The 20,812-nt window shown below is 28.2% G+C and overlaps 2 protein-coding genes and 1 long non-coding RNA gene across 3 annotated transcripts; 1 reads left to right on the top strand and 2 right to left on the bottom strand.

The window, feature by feature from the left end:
* Positions 1–1,196: 1,196 nt before the first annotated feature.
* Positions 1,197–2,404, top strand: LOC146721948 (dynein light chain roadblock-type 2-like). The gene is made up of 4 exons (XM_085485809.1): positions 1,197–1,276; positions 1,505–1,660; positions 1,777–2,111; positions 2,185–2,404. Exons 3-4 carry the CDS (start codon positions 2,054–2,056, stop codon positions 2,394–2,396), a joined length of 270 nt encoding a protein of 89 aa, XP_085341935.1. The 5' UTR covers positions 1,197–1,276; positions 1,505–1,660; positions 1,777–2,053; the 3' UTR covers positions 2,397–2,404.
* A 4,671-nt stretch (positions 2,405–7,075) lies between these two features.
* Positions 7,076–8,257, bottom strand: LOC146721947 (uncharacterized). Its single transcript, XM_085485804.1, has 4 exons — positions 8,133–8,257; positions 7,742–7,901; positions 7,378–7,477; positions 7,076–7,137 (listed from the first exon to the last, which is right to left on the bottom strand). The coding sequence occupies exons 1-4, from the start codon at positions 8,133–8,135 to the stop codon at positions 7,092–7,094; spliced, it is 309 nt and encodes a 102-aa protein (XP_085341930.1). The 5' UTR covers positions 8,136–8,257; the 3' UTR covers positions 7,076–7,091.
* A 5,322-nt stretch (positions 8,258–13,579) lies between these two features.
* Positions 13,580–14,403, bottom strand: LOC146721946 (uncharacterized). The gene is made up of 3 exons (XR_014925428.1): positions 14,368–14,403; positions 14,063–14,304; positions 13,580–13,700 (listed from the first exon to the last, which is right to left on the bottom strand). It is a non-coding gene; the product is annotated as an uncharacterized LOC146721946 (long non-coding RNA).
* Positions 14,404–20,812: the final 6,409 nt, after the last annotated feature.

Here is a 20,812-nt window from a genome sequence, read left to right as displayed (position 1 = left end):
GCGTGTTGCGTATCATCCGTAATAATTCGAAATATATGTCTCCGACACGTGGGTTTGAGAGACACGTTTCGAGTTAGTAATCGGACAGCGCCCTCATGTCGAGCGAGCGCCGAATAGTAAGTAACTTTCGTCCGAAACGTTTTTACGTAGCTCTCCTCGTTGCGGCGCCGTAAATCGTCGTTAAGTGTTCCGGAGGTACCGCCGGCGGTCGTCTGACTTCGAGAGATCATTCGGTCGTCCGGAGGTGCCGCCCGTCCCGGAGGTGTCGCTGGTCGGCCGTGGTTCCCGGAGGTGTCGCCCGGCCCGGAGGTGTCGCCGGTCGGCCGTGGTTCCCGGAGGTGTCGCCCGGCCCGGAGGTGCCGCCGGTCGGCCGTGGTTCCCGGAGGTGTCGCCCGGCCCGGAGGTGCCGCCCGGCCCGGAGGTGCCGCCGGTCGGCCGTGGTTCCCGGAGGTGTCGCCCGGCCCGGAGGTGTCGCCGGTCGGCCGTGGTTCCCGGAGGTGTCGCCTAGCCCGGAGGTGCCGCCCGACCCGGAGGTGCCGCCCGGCCCGGAGGTGCCGCCCGGCCCGGAGGTACCGTCGGTGCTTATACCTTATTGTCCCGGCATTTCGTTTGTTTCCTTCTTAATTAATGCTAATTATCGTTGTTTGACATTCGCCATACGGCTATCGTGATAATATTTTATCGTACAATAGGACTTTTCGATCGTTCGCTCTCCGCGACAATGTCTCGATTGAACGCGCCTTTCGGCGCTCGCGCTCGCATACGGCCGTGCGTAGGACCGTGCGTCGCCGACCGCCTGGCCGGCCGGTTGGGTACTATCAAGAGACACGGTAGTGTCTCGCGACCAGTTAAGGGCGTAGCCGAGACACCGTGTATCTTAACGCGAGTCGGACATTTGAGTCTTTATAATATTTCGAATTCTCAATAACGGCTGAAGCAATCAAGTTTATACTAGACTTAATCGATAGATTGAGTTTGAATTATATAATAAAAGTGTCTTTATTTCTGCTCTACGTGATTTGTAAGCAGAGATATATAATTGCAAAGTCGAAATATGAAAAATTTCTTTTAAGAAACGTCCCCGTCATCATTATTATCATCGACCACGCAAACATAGTAGTATCGTGCTACACGTATTCACACGTATACAACACATGCGCACACATATATCACACGTACACAACACATGAATAGATGCATGTATTGGAAATGTCCATCTCGCACGTTTTACAACAGACGGCGATAGTTGCCCTCCGCTATATTGACAGCGTGCGGGGTTAGATATTTTCAATTTTCAATTTCAATTTTTACATTCAATTTTAATGTTATTATTTGCAAATTTATTGTCATAATAATTTATGTGCAAGTTTACAGTCTGTGATACAAAATCAGATATTTTGCTATTATTTCAATAATATTTCAATTATATAAATTATAAATGCCTATGTATGAGTGTGCATATATTTTTAATAATTTTCTTAATTAGCTTCTATATTTTTTTCAGTTGTACATCAAGCAGGTAGCATTATCAGCTCACTTGTGAGCATGGGTTGGGCAATGGCTAGTTATCATCGCAGCATTTGATTAGCTTAACAAGATAAATCTAATATCAGTGCTATAGGAACTATTTTACAATTTTTCTGGCATTTTCTTATTGCAGGTACATATATATCCAATAATTAATATACAAAATTAAATATTATTCATCACACACTTTGTATCAAAATAATATATTTTTTAAAATTTATTTAATCATTTTTATCATTGTGATTGTAGTGGCAAGGATCTTATTGCTCAGTGTCATTGCAAGCATCTGGCCTGTATATACCATAATATATTGCGTAATACATTGGCTAAGTATGACAATATAGATTTTGATAGATTCCCATGGAATATTGGAATTTTGTCGGACTTACAGTCATCCACCACATATGCAGCCTACAATTAAAGAACGCATTTATTCCATATGATTTGCTTCCGTTATTGGAATATTTAAAATAAAAATTTTATTAATAAATTTCGATGAAATAATTTATAAGAGGTTGAAGAAACTATGAAACAAATTCAGTCTCATAAAAGGGTAGTTGGAACAATAGTGGTGAATGCAGAAGGTATTACATGAGATCATTGACATGATTTACTTGTAGTTGTAAACAAAAATTTATAAAATTATATTTGTTTTAGGTATTCCTATAAAGTCAACATTAGATAATACGACAACAGTTCAATACGCAGGTTTGATAAGTCAATTGTCAGATAAAGCTCGTTCTGTCGTACGTGACTTGAATCCAACAAATGATTTAACTTTCTTGCGCATACGTAGCAAAAAACATAAAATTATGATGGCACCAGATAAAGAATTCATATTAATAGTAGTACAAAATCCAGTTGATTGATATTTAAAAGAAACAAAAATATATTTCAAAGTTAAGATTTATTTTTTTGGTTGTTAATTTAATCTGTATGCTACATTGGATGTTAATATCTATTCAATTAAATAAAGAAAAATAAAAGAATAAAGCTTAAAAATTATACAAAATGCAGTATTTAATTACTAATTTAACAAATTATGAACTTTTAGAGTTTTTAAATAGTGCTTTCTTCTTTGGTAACAATATTATATTTTTAAGTTTGATAATTATGAAAATATGTATATATAGTAATTCATGGCATGTTTATTTTTGTATTTAATACAATTATAAATGTACATTTCTCATCAATAAAATATCACAGTATCTTTTTTATAATTTAATTTTAATATTGAGATTGTTTTTATTCAGTGGAAAAAAAAATGTGTAGTTGGTCCCTATTAATTATACATACATATAAGAGTGTCGCACAAATAATTCTATGCAGTCTTTTTAAGATAATATAAAAATACTTATAAATATAATCAATTAAAATACATATAATCAAAATTGTATGTATTAAAATTCAATAGCATATAAAAAAGATTTTTTAAAATTATATATATATAATAAAAATCCAACATTTTATATATATATATATATCTATATATATATAAATATATATTTATTTATTGTATATCATAAATATATATTTATTTATTTATATTTACCTATCTTTTTTTTATATATATGGTAGAAATACAATGTATGAGTTATTTTATTTTGCAAAATTTTTGAAAGTTAAACTATTAATTACAATGAAATTATTTCATATAATACCGAGATTCTTTTCATAATAAAGATTAAGAGAGAGTTAGATTTTATCATAAGATTTATAAAAGTCATAAGATAAGGTTAATTGCATATTGTATAGTTTATCTCTCATTTTTTAAAGTAAATAAATATCAAAGTTACATTGCTTGAACTGGTGCGTTTGAAGTATGTTGTCTTTTTGAGGGATGCAAGACAATATAGTACAAAAGCATTGCTGTAATTCCCAAGAAAAAGGAAATGATACAAATAATAAAGATTATATTAAAGTACTAAGCCTCTTTAACTGCAGGAGGACAAGCATATTGCCATAATAAATTTGCTGCAATATTTTCAAAAAAGCAGATAACATAGAAAGATAGATGTTTTCAAAATGTTTTGCTATCTACAGCATTGAGATATATAAAAATGTGCACTATGCCAATAACAGAAGCAAATAATATGGAATAAATGCGTTCTTTAATTGTAGGCTGCATATGTGGTGGATGACTGCAAGTCCGACAAAATTCCAATATTCCATGGGAATCTATCAAAATCCATATTGTCATACTTAGCCAATGTATTACACAATATATTATGGTATATACAGGCCAGATGCTTGCAATGACACTGAGCAATAAAATCCTTGCCACTACAATCACAATGATAAAAATGATTAAATAAATTTAAAATAAATTTTTAAAAATATATTATTTTGATACAAATTGTGTAATGAATAATATTTAATTTTGTATATTAATTATTGGATATATATGTACCTAAAATAAGAAAATGCCAGAAAAATTGAATTTGCTTATTTATTTAAAGATGCTTATCATATACAAAAATGAATGATATAATCTCTAAAAACTCACCTTTAAAAAAAGGTAAAAAAAGGCGACCAGTTAAGGGCACGCCATTAACAAAAATTATCCATTGCAAACCCATGTACAATAGAATTGTATGAAAAATTATCGATTATAAACCCATGTACAATCGTAACAAAAGTAATGAAATAAAAAAAAAATTGCGCCAAGTGAAAGTAGAAACTTGTACCAGTGGAAAATTAAAGTTGCAGACATATATAGAGTCGTATAATGAATCAATAAAAATTTAAATTTGCAAATGTAGAATTGTACCATAAAAAAACTTATCTTTTAAAAAAAAAGATAAACAAGATGCCAAGTCCATGCGCCATGTGAAAAAGTGTTAAACAAAAAAGTATTTTTAAGTAAAAAAATCTATCAATTGACAAAAATTTATGTTCTAAAATTAATATCTCTACAAAAAGTAATGTCCAATTATTGCGCGAATAAATAAACATTTTTATAAAAAATTAAAATTTAAAAACTTATGCAAATTTAAAATTAATATAAAATAAAAAGAAATAAAAAAATTTTAGTTAAAAAAACTGGGCGCGCTGCAATGAGTTTAAAAGTAACAATTTAATTTTAATATCATTAGAATATTATTTAGCAGCGCGCCCAGTTTTTTTAACTAAAATTTTTTTATTTCTTTTTATTTTATATTAATTTTAAATTTGCATAAGTTTTTAAATTTTAATTTTTATAAAAATGTTTATTTATTCGCGCAATAATTGGACATTACTTTTTGTAGAGATATTAATTTTAGAACATAAATTTTTGTCAATTGATAGATTTTTTTACTTAAAAATACTTTTTTGTTTAACACTTTTTCACATGGCGCATGGACTTGGCATCTTGTTTATCTTTTTTTTTAAAAGATAAGTTTTTTTATGGTACAATTCTACATTTGCAAATTTAAATTTTTATTGATTCATTATACGACTCTATATATGTCTGCAACTTTAATTTTCCACTGGTACAAGTTTCTACTTTCACTTGGCGCAATTTTTTTTTTATTTCATTACTTTTGTTACGATTGTACATGGGTTTATAATCGATAATTTTTCATACAATTCTATTGTACATGGGTTTGCAATGGATAATTTTTGTTAATGGCGTGCCCTTAACTGGTCGCCTTCTTTACCTTTTTTTAATAAGTGATACGTCGCGCTCGGCGCGTCGAACGAGTCGAGCGAGTCCGGACGAGTCGTAAACGTACTTTCTCGAGTCTCTCGCCACTCCGGCGTGTTTCGACCGCTCTCCGTACCGTCGCCGACCGCTTGGCCGGTCGGTTGGGTACTATAAGAGGGTAGGAGAAATTAATATTGTACGTGTCGCGCTCTCGACGTTGACAAACGAAGAATCGCCCGAACGGGTCGAGAACGGATTTTGTCGAGTCGCGACTCTGACACGGAGAGAACATTTATATAAAATGTTTGATTTGGAAACCACGAATATATAAAATAATATACGATCGTCGCAGAACGCGCCGCCGCCAAGTCTTCTCATGCTTGGAGGTTGCGTGTCTCGCGAGAACGTACGTTCGACTCTCGCGTCGTCTCGTATTCCTCTTCGCCGGGGATTACGGTGCGGCTCTTCTCGTTCGTCGCCGAACGCGCGCAAAATTAACGCACACTTATTTATTACGAGCACAGCATTGCCACGAGTCGGTGTCGCAAGACCGAATGGCTCTTATGTGGCGCGCACGCCTCTAGTGTGTTGGCCGCGCGGTTCCCTCTCGTTTCGTACGCAGCAGCGGAATCGTCGCGCTTACCGAGCATCTACTCCACGGATACGAGTTTGCGGGAAGAGTTGCTTCTTCCCGCTCGCTTTGTACGCCGTAGCGAAATCTTATTGCTGGTCGTGTGCGGTTAAACGCGTACGAACCAGACAGAACAGTCCTCGACGTCTAAGCATCGTCGATCTAGCGTCAGGGTGAATCGCGCGGTCTCTCGAGACCGCGCATCATAACATTTGGGAGAATAAGAACACGAGTATTTTGATCTTGTGGATTTTTGAACGGAGAGGAGGAGGAAGAAGAGGAGAGGCGGCGGCGTCGGGGGTTTACTCTCGCCTCCGTCGTTCTCTCGTACGCTTTACATAATAGCGTTAAACACAGCAGAGTGTCGCCGACCGGCTGAGCAAGACCGGCGGCAAATAAAATGGCACATACGAGCGTGTTGCGCGCGCGTCGGTGTTTCGGCATCGAACGCGCGCGCGCGCGAAAAAGAGCTAGCGACGAGTCTTCGGGCTCGCTCGCGAGTTACTCCCTTGCGAGTAACCGAACACGAAGCTCCCTGGTTGATCCTGCCAGTAGTCATATGCTTGTCTCAAAGATTATAAATGTAATTTATTTAATTACATTTTTATTTTTTAAATAATACATATATACGTTCCAAAAAATATAAGCCATATTATTATATATGTACGTGTGTGTGGGTGTATAACTATCATTTAATACACATTCACGTTAAATCACATCATTTAATCATATTTAATAACTATATCACTAACATATATAATTAATACTTATAATAAATCATTTTTAAAGTAATTTTTTTTAAATTCTAGTTATCACTTTATCAGAATTATGAAAAAAAATTGATACAATTGTTAGAAAACTTAAATGTGCATAACTTTTTAATATATAGGCATTAATAAAATAAACATAGTGATTGTTAATTTTTTATGCTACAGCTACGCATAAAAGTACTAAAATACTTAGAACTTTAAATTACTTTAATATTCAACTGTATATATTATTATAACTTTTCTCGTTTTATACTATATTTAAAAAATAATATTTAATAATTACTTTATTGCACTTACAACTATGCATATGTATTTAATACTGTAACCATTTAAATAATAAAATATATATATAATTACTGTGTATGAAATTAATACATTCAAAATAAAAAAAGTTCATATGCAAAAATAAACTCTATAAAATCTATAAATAAACGTAATAATAATAAACTGTGCAATAAACGTAATAATAAACGTTCAAATATTTTATTTATTATATATTAAAATTATTCTATTTAATAACCTGTCCTTTTCTTGTTTAGATCTCCTCATTTTCGCATCTCTTCTTTTGTTCTTCCTTTTTCCTAAAAAGAAATATGTGATTGTTATACATAGGTGCAATAAGTCAATTCTGCAATAAATATTCTATACAAAAATAACAATAAGTTCTTAAATGTTGTATTTAATTTAAAAAAACTAATACACGCAATAATGAACAGATAGTGCATGTGTTCACCCTCTTTAAAATCAGTTTCTTATAAAAATAAAAAGTTTGAGATAAGATGATAAAATAGTTAAATTGAGGTATATTATATATAACTTACAAATCTCGGTCAAATCTCTGCTTGGCTAAAATTAGCCATCTTGCAATTATATCCTCAACTTCCTTATTTGTTAAATTGGTTCTTGAAGTTCGCGCAGCATCTAACAACAAGTTTAAACAGATATGTGTGGTTATAGATTATATAAAAATTTAAAGCGACTTAATTTTATATATATATATATATATGTATATATGTATATATACTATTCAAAATTATTTTATATTCCTATGATTACATATTATTGAATAATGATATTAGAGTTTTAATAGCATCATCCAATATAACCATGCATAGAATGCTATATATAAAGTGTCAAAAATATGTCAATAAAAACATTTCTGTGATTAAATATTTATATACTTACTTATGATACATATAGTAATGCGAAGATTTTTAAAGGCATTTTTCAATTTTGCACCAGCCCAACTATATTCCATTGCTAATTTATTTGTTAAAATATGTTTCATCATGTACGAAATCACATCATGATGATCCTTACCTCCTAAAAAGCTCAATTGTCTTGTCTAAAAATATAAAATAATTTAATTAATATTAGTTTATGATCTAAAAATATCAAAATAATAAACATTTGTTTTTCTCTTATAAAAAAAGTTAACATTACTTTTCTTTTAACTTCTTTAAAATTATTTAACATTATATAAATAAATAAATATGTCCAAAATATTGCTTTTTATAAGACATTTCAATAAAATGTTTCTAATCGTAAGTATAAAATAATAATATTTTGTATATACCATTTCTGCAGCAACACATTTGTTTTTTAATTGATTATCAATTCTCTGTAATTGTTCTACGGTATCTGCTGGCAAATCGAAATCATAATGTTCATTTTTTTTTAAATCCGTTTCCTCATTTTTTCTTATGTGATTATCCAACTTTATTAAACGTTCATCAATTGTTGTAAGATTTAACAATACTGCATTTAGTTTCCTGATAATTAAATTATGAAAATCTGCAAAAATAATTGACACATATTATTGTATATCTACTCATTGTCAGATTATATAAATATTACGAATTATATACCATTTTAAATATGTTTACAGTGATATAAATAAAAAAAGTTAAAACTTTAATAATATATATATATATATATAGGTAAGCTTTTACAAAAATTTAAAATTAATAACAGATATATTTTTACCTACATCAATCTCAGCATTACAAGTATCGGATGTAGATATTGTATCTGAATTTTGTGGAACAAGGTCATCTTTATTTGCTGTTCGATGTTCTTGTGAACTTATAGATTTACTATATGTAACTGCAGACTTTTTAGACTGAATATTAATTATTTTTTCATTACTTATTTGTATCGGAGGCTTAGTTATTTTCTTATAATTTTTTATCAGTGGTTTTTTTATTTCATAAGTCATTTTGCTTTTATTTAAATCGTTTGATATATTAGAAGCTTCATCTAAATCATTGCTTGTGTCAGTTCTATCTGAATTATCAGAAGAACTTGAAATTTTTTTTACTCGATTCATTTTCTTATCACCTTGTATTAATGGTGTCTTTATTTCACAGATTTTGCTCTTATTTATTGTTAAAGCTTTTGGTGTATTAGGAAAATTATCTAACTCTAAATCATTGCGAGTTTTTAATTTATTGATGCTTGTGTCGCTTGTATCAGAATTATCAGGAGATGAACCTGTATTTTTTTTTGCTCGTTGATATCTCGATTTTTTGAGGTTATTTCCATCATCACCATCTATATCGGATATTTGTTCAGCTAATTTAAGTTTGTCTATAGCTTTATCATATGTATCTAAAACGTATAAAATTTTTGAATATTAAAAATTAGATTTTTGTTTTTATATATTTTATAATCAAATATCACTTAAAATTTAAATTTTAATATATACTTTTAATACATATATATTATAATTTTAATTTATATAATTTTTGATAAAAAAATAAAATACATTTTTTATATTACTAACCGCTGCTACCAAAAATACGGATTATTTTATATAATTGCCAATCATCAGAAGGAAATATTCTTTTCATAATTGCTTTATTTATCTTAATTTGACTTGTATATGATGGCCATTTACATTCCTTATTATTTTCAGTTAACCATTCAGAAGGAACAATTTGTAAACCATCTTCGAACTCCACAATATTATACGCCATAATAACTGTAAATAAAAATTGATCAGCATTGAAATTATAAATAATCTATGATGTAAATAATATGATAAAAATGTGACGATAATAATAATAATAATAATAATAATAATAATATTTGCAATTTATATTAGAGTATTATAATTACGTTTAATTATTTAATTACAAATGCAAATTAATATTAAACATGTATTATTCAGTTGTGTGTAACATCGGAAATATAATATAATTTTTTTTATAAGGCATTTTCAACATTTTTGCTCTAATTTTATCAAACTCCCATGTCTGAAGATGAGAATATTCAGACATGATACCAATATTTAAAGTTAATGACGAAATAGGCTGTGTATATAAATCTTCCACTAACACAAGTACTTTGCCAATAGCATACATTTTATTGTCATTAGATTTAATGAAATTTAAAATTGACATTATTTGTCCATTTTCAAAAGAAATGCAATTATTTTTTGGATCATCACAGTTAATATAATATTGATTATTGCAAAAAATTTTATATTGTTGTACAGAAATGAAATCTTTCGTAATAGGACCATCACAATGAGAGCGTGTAAAACATTTTTCCATATCGTATGAATTTGAATATATTTTGAATGTTTCATTATTATGTATTGTCTCAATTTCTGCAAATCTTCTTGTTAATTGCTGTAATGGTTGGTTAGTTTTACGAATTAATTTCTTTAACGTAGACATATAATTCTCAAATTTAAATGCACTAAATTTATCCAGAGCACCAAATTGTTTTACGTCTGCAGCAAGATGTAATAAATTATGAATATTATGTGAAATATATTTAGAACCGTAGATAACTTGAAATGATTTTACAAAATGTTTTAATAAATTTTCTGCATATTCTATAATAGAAGTTTGATATGTTAAAGTAGGATGTGCAAGAATTGTGATTGCTACATGTAATGTTAGAAAATTTAAATATACATTTTCTTGTAGTATTCCTTTCAATATAATAGGACCTGTATATAATAAAAATTGCCGATATTCTGTGGCTTTCCAATGTTTGATATACTTTAATGATCTTGGTTTTCGAGCAAAATCAGAAGGAATATAATTGCGTAACTTTATTAGTTTCTTAGAAATTTGTTCTTTGTCTGAATTTGATAATCTTATCTTAAGTGGTCCTGAAAGCCATAACATAATAAGTTTACGCATAACACCCAAACATACCAGGTGCATATAATCTAGTGGCACATTTGTAACTAAGCCTAGATTTGGTATATTTTTTAAAATTGTGTCACCAGTTTGATAATCAAGATTATAAGATCCAGTAAAAAATTCTTTATCATTACGTAACATCATATTAGATGTGTATGGAAAACATATATGTCCTTCTATATTATCACCTTCAATAATGCATTTAGTGCAACTATTATATCCAGTGTGTCCTTTTACATTTAAAATAAATGATTTAGCAGGAGCGTCACAAATTATTGCTTTAATTTCGACTTTTATGATCTGTCCCTCATAATCAATCCCATTATTTATAAAAGCAATAGCATCACCTACAAACATTTTTAAAAACTCATTTGCATTTTTTGGTTTTCCTTCACCATAATATAAGGCAATGACATATACATTGTTTATAATATTATCTGCACATAATATTGGCCATAAACTCTTTGTGGAAGACTTATATATAGGTAAACCATCAATATTTATAAATAATTGAATGTTATCAAGAGCAAAATTCAATCTTTTACGTTCTTCAATAATTTTTAGAAGAGCTTTTTCGAGACCTAAGTGGCAGTAATCTCCGTTTTCAATTTGTATAATTTCAGTTGATTTAGGAGTTTGCAATAATGTACGTGGATCTTTAGGCAAAGTATAATTAGTGTGTGTTTGCAATATCTGTAAAAGGTGACGGAGTGATTTGAGTGATATCTTTTCTTCAATAGCCCATTTACTTATGTCATGTATAAAAGTTTCGTTATCATTTAAACACAGATTTTCATAATTGTTATCGACTATAGCTTGCAGCTTATTTGCATCCGTGTAATTTTGTATCATACAGGCATTATTTTCATTCAAAAAGTTAATATTATTTTCATCATAATATTGATTTAGATTTCTATCTGAGTATACTTTATCAGAATCACATAAAGACGAAGCATTCTCATCAACAACAATTAGTTGATCATTATTATTATTAATTATTGCCATAGAATCCGCAGAATCAGTCTGATGAGATATCATATTCATATCTGTTACTGTGTTTCTTGCAACTAATCTTCGTTTATGTCTTGCACTATAAAATATTGAGTGTTTTCGTTTGCGACCCATATTTTTCACAAAATATATTTTTTTTCCTAAATATACATATACAATGAAAAAAAGATATCTTGTTACAATAAATATGAAAAAAATATAAGACAAACATAAGATAAAAAATATTGTATATACTAACCTTAATTTTTATGTTGATGTTTTTCACTTTGTTAAATCACTTCTTATTGCTAAGTGATCTTCTGAGATCACTTATTTTGAGTCAAAATGTCCTCTTATGCAAATAAAAAACACGTGCTGGTACACCAACAGACTGCGTATACGCTGCAGAGCGTTTTGGGCAACGTGTACGCGCCTACACGGTCACGCTTGCATTAGGATTAGGTAAGATTAGGTTACATTAAGTAGCGTCCATTAACGGTGACGTGTTGATTCTTTTACTTTTAGAACAAATCAACGTCAAGTCTTGACAAGATGACAACTTAGCAGTCATTCTGCTGAACGCGACTATTTTAAAGAAAAATATTTCAAATAAAAGTTGTTTGATTCAAAGGAGGTCATAAAGTAGATGATGCCCTTTATTTGATGAATATTTTAAGAGATATTTGAAGTGGTGTACGTGTTATTTTAAATTTGACACCCTAATATATATTTAGTTATAGCAGTAATAAATATAAATAAATAAATATAAATTATTTATTAAATATATCATAAATTAAACTTTATTTTTCTAATTTTAATTGTTGATCGTCACAGCACAACATCTTTATGATGTCACTGTGACATTTTCTTGCTATGACAGATTTTTTATCATTATTGTTACATTTCGTGATATACTAGTTATATCAATGTGACATTTTTGATGATATCACTGTAACATCATAAAGATGTTGTGCTGTGACGATTAAATATATATTTTATCGTCACAGCAGAACATCTTTATGATGTCACTGTGACATTTTCTTGCTATGACAGATTTTTTTATCCTTATTGTTACATTTCGTGATATACTAGTTATATCAATGTGACATTTTACAATGATATCACTTCAATTGTGATTAATGATATCACTGTTACCTTCCAATAATCTCACAATGACATCACAGTGACATTACATTTTTTTGTCACCTTGTGACTCTATTGTGAGCTTATTGTGATGTCACTGTGACATTTTTTGCTATGGGGGATATAATTAACTTATAAGATACATAATAACACAAATCGCTAACACAACTAATATGGTCAGTGCTGTTAATGTGGGCAATAAGAAGTTTTAGTAATATATATAAGTTATCATCTAATTGCATTCATTTATCGCTAAATAATTTTAATACAAGTCAACATTTTAATATAAAAATATTAATTTCTCTTTGATTTTAACGTAAAAATAAAAAATTCATGAATACACTAAATACACAAGTAACTATTATTGTGATACTTAAAAAATGATAAAACTTATTGACGTTGTTGCTTTGCCTGTAAAAAATAAAAGTAATAATAAATATGTTGTTATATCGAAAACTAAAATATACAAGTAAAACGTAAAACATACTAGTTCTCTGTCGTAGCGCGTTTTTGAGTGCCTTAACCAAGCTGACACATAGTTCTGAAATTGTTTATCTGTCAAAAATGGAAAGTGTTTTCTAGTCGATCCTACAAATGTAACAAAAAAAAAGTTAATATAGTACCGGTACAATTATTATGCTATTAAAAGCATTAATTTTTTATAATTATATATTTTTACATTTCTATATACGTTTTAAAATGTCCATAATTATTAGTGTGTTCACTTCGAAGTTGCCTTTGCGACCCATCCAAGAACATTTTGTACCCAATTTATTAGTAAATATTTTTTCTAGTCCAGCTTTTATTTGATCGTGGGGAGAAGTGCCTCCTAATAAATAGACAAATGTTTCCTACGAAAAAAATGTAAATACATATATATATATATATACAATTGTTCGAGCCTTTTCTGGTAAATATTGAGCATCCTTTTTGTCTATTTTAATTTCAATTAAAGTCAGTTAGTCAGAAGGAAAAAGGGTTAAATATATATTTTTTAAAAATAGATATCAGTAGTTTTGGCATATTCAACAATGGTACAATGAAATTATAATGAATGTTATAAAATAATCCTAGTTTAATCAAGCTTGAACAATCAAAATTGCTTTTGAAAGCAATTTCTTTCTAACCATTTACATTATTTTACCAGCTCGAACCTTGAATTTTGTCTCAAATATTCAAAAAACAAGAAATAAGAAATGTAGACTATTTTTACCATTTGTTTTTGTCCTTCCTCATTAGTTTTTAATGCGATGTCGAAATCAAGTAATTTTGTAAATTTGTTGAAAGGTTTGTTCGGAATAAGAGAAAAAGTACTACTACAGCTTGAACCAGATGCTGAGAGCAGTGGAAGCGAATTATTTGTACGCTCTAATTGCTTTAAAAATGCATTTTGTTGTTCCAATAATTTTTTAATCGCAATCGTGTTTTGCAGGATTGAAACAATATTCTGACTATCTGAAATATAAATTTACAAATTATATTACTATAAACAAAAGAACAATAAATATGAATGATTACCTGCTGGAAAATTTTCAAAAATGATATCGGTTGGTATCATATTATTTACTGGATTAACAGCATCTTTAGGATCTAAATAATGGAAATTTTTAGTATCATTATTGTATTTATTTAATATTAAATTAATAAATTAATAGACACTATATATATATTAAGCGGGATTACTTAAAATCGACTTGTATTGTTTAATACCTTATTGTACCAAAAATTATTTGTTTATACCTTCATCAGAAGTTACATGGTCTTCAGAGGCAATATTATTCTTTTTATTTTGACTCACGTTTATTGCTGTTTCATCCATATTTTCGATATCCTTGTCCAAGTTTTGGTTATCATCATTAATCAAATCTAAATGTATAAAAAATTACACTATTAAGCATTACTTTATTTGCAAGTTAAAAAAATAATATAAGTATGCTGTCGTCTAAGCTGGGCAATAGAGCCAAGGAAACGAAACGAAAAATTAATTAAACGGAACTGTATCTCAATTTGAGATCCCAAAGTTCCACATATAAATTAATTTCGAAACTTACATATGGAGAAATAAGCGAGAAAAATATAGGTCCGAAAAGTCGCTGAAGCGGGAATCGAACCCGCGTCTTTCACTTTCCGGGCGACTGCTCTTACCAACTAAGCTATTCAGACCCTTTCGATCCTATATTTTTTATTTGCCTTTTTAGTAGATGTTAGTAAATACCGCCGTGATTAGCCCAAGGCGTGAATAAACTCAGAAATAAATATTTTTATCGGCTCTCAATATAAATAATATAAGTATGCTGTCGTCTAAGCTGGGCAATAGAGCCAAGGAAACGAAACGAAAAATTAATTAAACGGAACTGTATCTCAATTTGAGATCCCAAAGTTCCACATATAAATTAATTTCGAAACTTACATATGGAGAAATAAGCGAGAAAAATATAGGTCCGAAAAGTCGCTGAAGCGGGAATCGAACCCGCGTCTTTCACTTTCCGGGCGACTGCTCTTACCAACTAAGCTATTCAGACCCTTTCGATCCTATATTTTTCATTTGCCTTTTTAGTAGATGTTAGTAAATACCGCCGTGATTAGCCCAAGGCGTGAATAAACTCAGAAATAAATATTTTTATCGGCTCTCAATATAAATAATATAAGTATGCCTATATTTTTCTCGCTTATTTCTCCATATGTAAGTTTCGAAATTAATTTATATGTGGAACTTTGGGATCTCAAATTGAGATACAGTTCCGTTTAATTAATTTTTCGTTTCGTTTCCTTGGCTCTATTGCCCAGCTTAGACGACAGCATACTTATATTATTTATATTGAGAGCCGATAAAAATATTTATTTCTGAGTAAAAAAATAATGTTAAAGATTTATAAAAATAATATATATATTTATTTATTGTTATACCATTTGTCAACTGTTCATTTTCTAAATGCAAATCCATGACAGTCATTAACGGAGATGGTGTCATTCGCGGATTTGAATCGTCATCATTTAAGTTGTTTGCTGTAACTGGTTGGAATGTTTTCTTTTTTCTTTTCCCTCGGCCTAATTGCGAACATGATGTATCTGATGTATCGGTTCGAATTTTTTTATGTACAACATCTATAGCTTCCTTATATGAATCTGTAATTACAAATTATTTTATTAATTGTCTATATATACATACATTTGTATTACATGATTTATATAAGTCTTTTCCATAACCGTATTCATAAATATTGGGAAGTTATGATTTGATATATTAAATACGAAAAAGTCATTTTTTTAATATAAAACATGTTTAATTAAGATATTATCTTATTATATAGTATCAATATTTTTATGACAATACTTACTACTTTGAAATATTAGTTGCACTATGTATTTTTGCCAATTGTCTTTTGGGGGTTCTTTCCGTAATATATATTTCCTAACATTTTTTTCCGGCCATTTACACATTATTTGATCATTTGTAAATGTCATCCATGAGGTTGGTACAACTTCTACAGCGTTTGATTGGCCTTCTATATTGATAAATTCAATCACTGACCAAGTCTGCAAAGCATATAAACCATTTAATTTTCAATTAATAAACATTATTATAATGTTATAATATGATCCCACAAAAAAAGACATCACAGATGTAAAAAAAAAGCGCTAAGTTATATCTTTCGTCAGCAAAAATAGTTCTTTATAATAATAAAAAATATAATCTTCTCAAAAATTATGTTTATAGCCAAAATAATTCTTTGCAAAAATTAATCATTATCAAAAATATTTTCTCAAAAATTATATTTATAAATTATATTTTATTTTTGTTAATAATACTAGAAAAAAATTAAAATATTAGCATCAAAAAGTAGTGAAATCAAAAAATTGCGCTAAATAATTATATTGATAATACGAGAAAAAAGGTTAAAATATTAGCATCAAAAAGTAGTCAAATCAAAAAGTTGCACTAAGTAAGTGACAACATAATATATAATATTTAGATAAATTTCTTATAATGATACAAATGTATAATTATTGCTTTATTTTAAAACGTTTATAATATATACAATAACAAAATAAATTCAGTAAAATATATATATATATATATATTTATTCATCTTTATATTTAAATAACATGAATAATTATGTAATTAATTTAAACTGGAATGTATATACATTGTAAAGTTATTATATATTTTTATAAAATATTTAGATAAATAGATATATATAAAAAATAAATTATTTATCTCTAAATAATTATTTAATTCAAATATATTTAAACGTATATTCAAAAAAGGTAATATAAGGCACAAAGAATTAAATTTAGGAAATTAAAAAAATTTAAAGTTAAATAAAAATTTTTAATTTAAATTAAAAAATAAAAGTAAAAATAAAAGTAAAAAAAATGTAATGTACAAAAAATACTTAGCGCTGTTTTTGTATTGTTATTTTAACACATTAGTAAATAAAATAAAATATAAATCAAAGTATAGACTAATTTTTTTACTGCAATACGCTTCAATAGAAATCTATAAACATATTACGTGGCTCGATATTCGAATGACATGTGGCTAGCTGAACATATCGATATACATGTATGACATATATGTATATAATGTAACATGCAATAATTGTCATATTAAACAGATTCAACGATTGGGCAATGTGAATGGGCTAAGTGAAAATTATAAAAATGAATTTACTATACATTAATATATGCTAAAGACGTATACATATACATATATATGTTATTAATATATGTATACCAGGGTTGGGAAGTAACGAGTTACTTGTAACGAAGTTACAGTTACAGTTACTTTTTTTCGGTAACTATAACTTAACTTCGTTACTTTTTTCCATCTGTAACTGTAACTGTAACTTAGTTACATTTTTTTAGTAACTAGTAACTATTTTAATAGTTACTTTATTAGTTACTTTTTTTGGAAACATGCGCTAAAAGTATTGTTTAAGTATAGTAGCCGTTATATTATTAAATTAAATTTTGATAACAGTAGCATATGGATCTTCATATGATTTAATCTTTTACCTAAAATTTTCATTTTGTGTACATAAAATAATATAACACATAATTAAGATCGACCAATCACAGTCAAATATTTAAAAAAATTCTTAAAGATAATAATTGATCGATTTGCTTGCGACTTTGCGATTACCATTTAGTAACTTACTATAACTATTTTTACTGTTGTATATAAAGATCATTCATACATTGATGTTAATTGCAAAGTCGCAAGCAAATCGATCAATATTACATTCAAGAATTTTTTTAAATACTTGACTGTAATTGTGCATAAAATGTAAGCTCCTTATATTTAAAACAATGTATAATTATTTTTAAAAAGTAACTGAAAAGTAACGACTCGTTACTTTTAGAGTAACTGTAACTGTAACGAGTTATTTTTTAAAATCGGTAATTTGTAACTGTAACTAGTTATTTTTTCAATGAAATAACTGTAACTGTAACTAGTTACTTTTACAAAGTAACTTTCCCAACCCTGATGTATACATATATTAATTAATGTATATGGAGCATTTCAAAGTGTTTAATTGATCAATTAAAATATAATGAATAAAAATTTCTTTATTCTAATACATGTTTTAAAGCATTTGCAATGTTTTCCTGATCGCAATCAAAGTTTCGAGATAGATGTTTAAAGCGCATTATTTTCATTATGAATTTTTTTATAAAAAAGATTCAAATATAATTTCATGATTTCTTTAATTTCGACTTATTTTGACTTCATCATTTCACTCTCCAAAGATAGGATGCGACTTCTGTGTGTGATATATTCTGTATATACACATTTCGTTACTAATCATCATTTTTAAGGACGTTTCGTAGTCAAAGGGCTATAATACAAAAACAGCGCTAAGTATTTTTTGTACATTACATTTTTTTTACTTTTATTTTTACTTTTATTTTTTAATTTAAATTAAAAATTTTTATTTAACTTTAAATTTTTTTAATTTCCTAAATTTAATTCTTTGTGCCTTATATTACCTTTTTTGAATATACGTTTAAATATATTTGAATTAAATAATTATTTAGAGATAAATAATTTATTTTTTATATATATCTATTTATCTAAATATTTTATAAAAATATATAACTTTACAATGTATATACATTCCAGTTTAAATTAATTACATAATTATTCATGTTATTTAAATATAAAGATGAATAAATATATATATATATATATTTTACTGAATTTATTTTGTTATTGTATATATTATAAACGTTTTAAAATAAAGCAATAATTATACATTTGTATCATTATAAGAAATTTATCTAAATATTATATATTATGTTGTCACTTACTTAGTGCAACTTTTTGATTTGACTACTTTTTGATGCTAATATTTTAACCTTTTTTCTCGTATTATCAATATAATTATTTAGCGCAATTTTTTGATTTCACTACTTTTTGATGCTAATATTTTAATTTTTTTCTAGTATTATTAACAAAAATAAAATATAATTTATAAATATAATTTTTGAGAAAATATTTTTGATAATGATTAATTTTTGCAAAGAATTATTTTGGCTATAAACATAATTTTTGAGAAGATTATATTTTTTATTATTATAAAGAACTATTTTTGCTGACGAAAGATATAACTTAGCGCTTTTTTTTTACATCTGTGATGTCTTTTTTTGTGGGATCATATTATAACATTATAATAATGTTTATTAATTGAAAATTAAATGGTTTATATGCTTTGCAGACTTGGTCAGTGATTGAATTTATCAATATAGAAGGCCAATCAAACGCTGTAGAAGTTGTACCAACCTCATGGATGACATTTACAAATGATCAAATAATGTGTAAATGGCCGGAAAAAAATGTTAGGAAATATATATTACGGAAAGAACCCCCAAAAGACAATTGGCAAAAATACATAGTGCAACTAATATTTCAAAGTAGTAAGTATTGTCATAAAAATATTGATAGTATATAATAAGATAATATCTTAATTAAACATGTTTTATATTAAAAAAATGACTTTTTCGTATTTAATATATCAAATCATAACTTCCCAATATTTATGAATACGGTTATGGAAAAGACTTATATAAATCATGTAATACAAATGTATGTATATATATAGACAATTAATAAAATAATTTGTAATTACAGATTCATATAAGGAAGCTATAGATGTTGTACATAAAAAAATTCGAACCGATACATCAGATACATCATGTTCGCAATTAGGCCGAGGGAAAAGAAAAAAGAAAAACATTCCAACCAGTTACAGCAAACAACTTAAATGATGACGATTCAAATCCGCGAATGACACCATCTCCGTTAATGACTGTCATGGATTTGCATTTAGAAAATGAACAGTTGACAAATGGTATAACAATAAATAAATATATATATTATTTTATAAATCTTTAACATTATTTTTTAACTTGCAAATAAAGTAATGCTTAATAGTGTAATTTTTATACATTAGATTTGATTAATGATGATAACCAAAACTTGGACAAGGATATCGAAAATATGGATGAAACAGCAATAAACGTGAGTCAAAATAAAAAGAATAATATTGCCTCTGAAGACCATGTAACTTCTGATGAAGGTATAAACAAATAATTTTTGGTACAATAAGGTATTAAACAATACAAGTCGATTTTAAGTAATCCCGCTTAATATATATATAGTGTCTATTAATTTATTAATTTAATATTAAATAAATACAATAATGATACTAAAAATTTCCATTATTTAGATCCTAAAGATGCTGTTAATCCAGTAAATAATATGATACAAACCGATATCATTTTTGAAAATTTTCCAGCAGTTAATCATTCATATTTATTGTTCTTTTGTTTATAGTAATATAATTTGTAAATTTATATTTCAGATAGTCAGAATATTGTTTCAATCCTGCAAAACACGATTGCGATTAAAAAATTATTAAAACAACAAAATTTTTAAAGCAATTAGAGCGTACAAAT

This window comes from Nylanderia fulva, unplaced genomic scaffold, assembly GCF_048542155.1.
Source record: "Nylanderia fulva isolate GAGA-0341 unplaced genomic scaffold, ASM4854215v1 Scaffold394, whole genome shotgun sequence".
Classification (NCBI taxonomy): domain Eukaryota; kingdom Metazoa; phylum Arthropoda; class Insecta; order Hymenoptera; family Formicidae; genus Nylanderia; species Nylanderia fulva.
The sequence above is the reverse complement of the archived record's forward strand: the minus strand, read 5'-3'. Positions and strand labels throughout refer to the sequence as shown.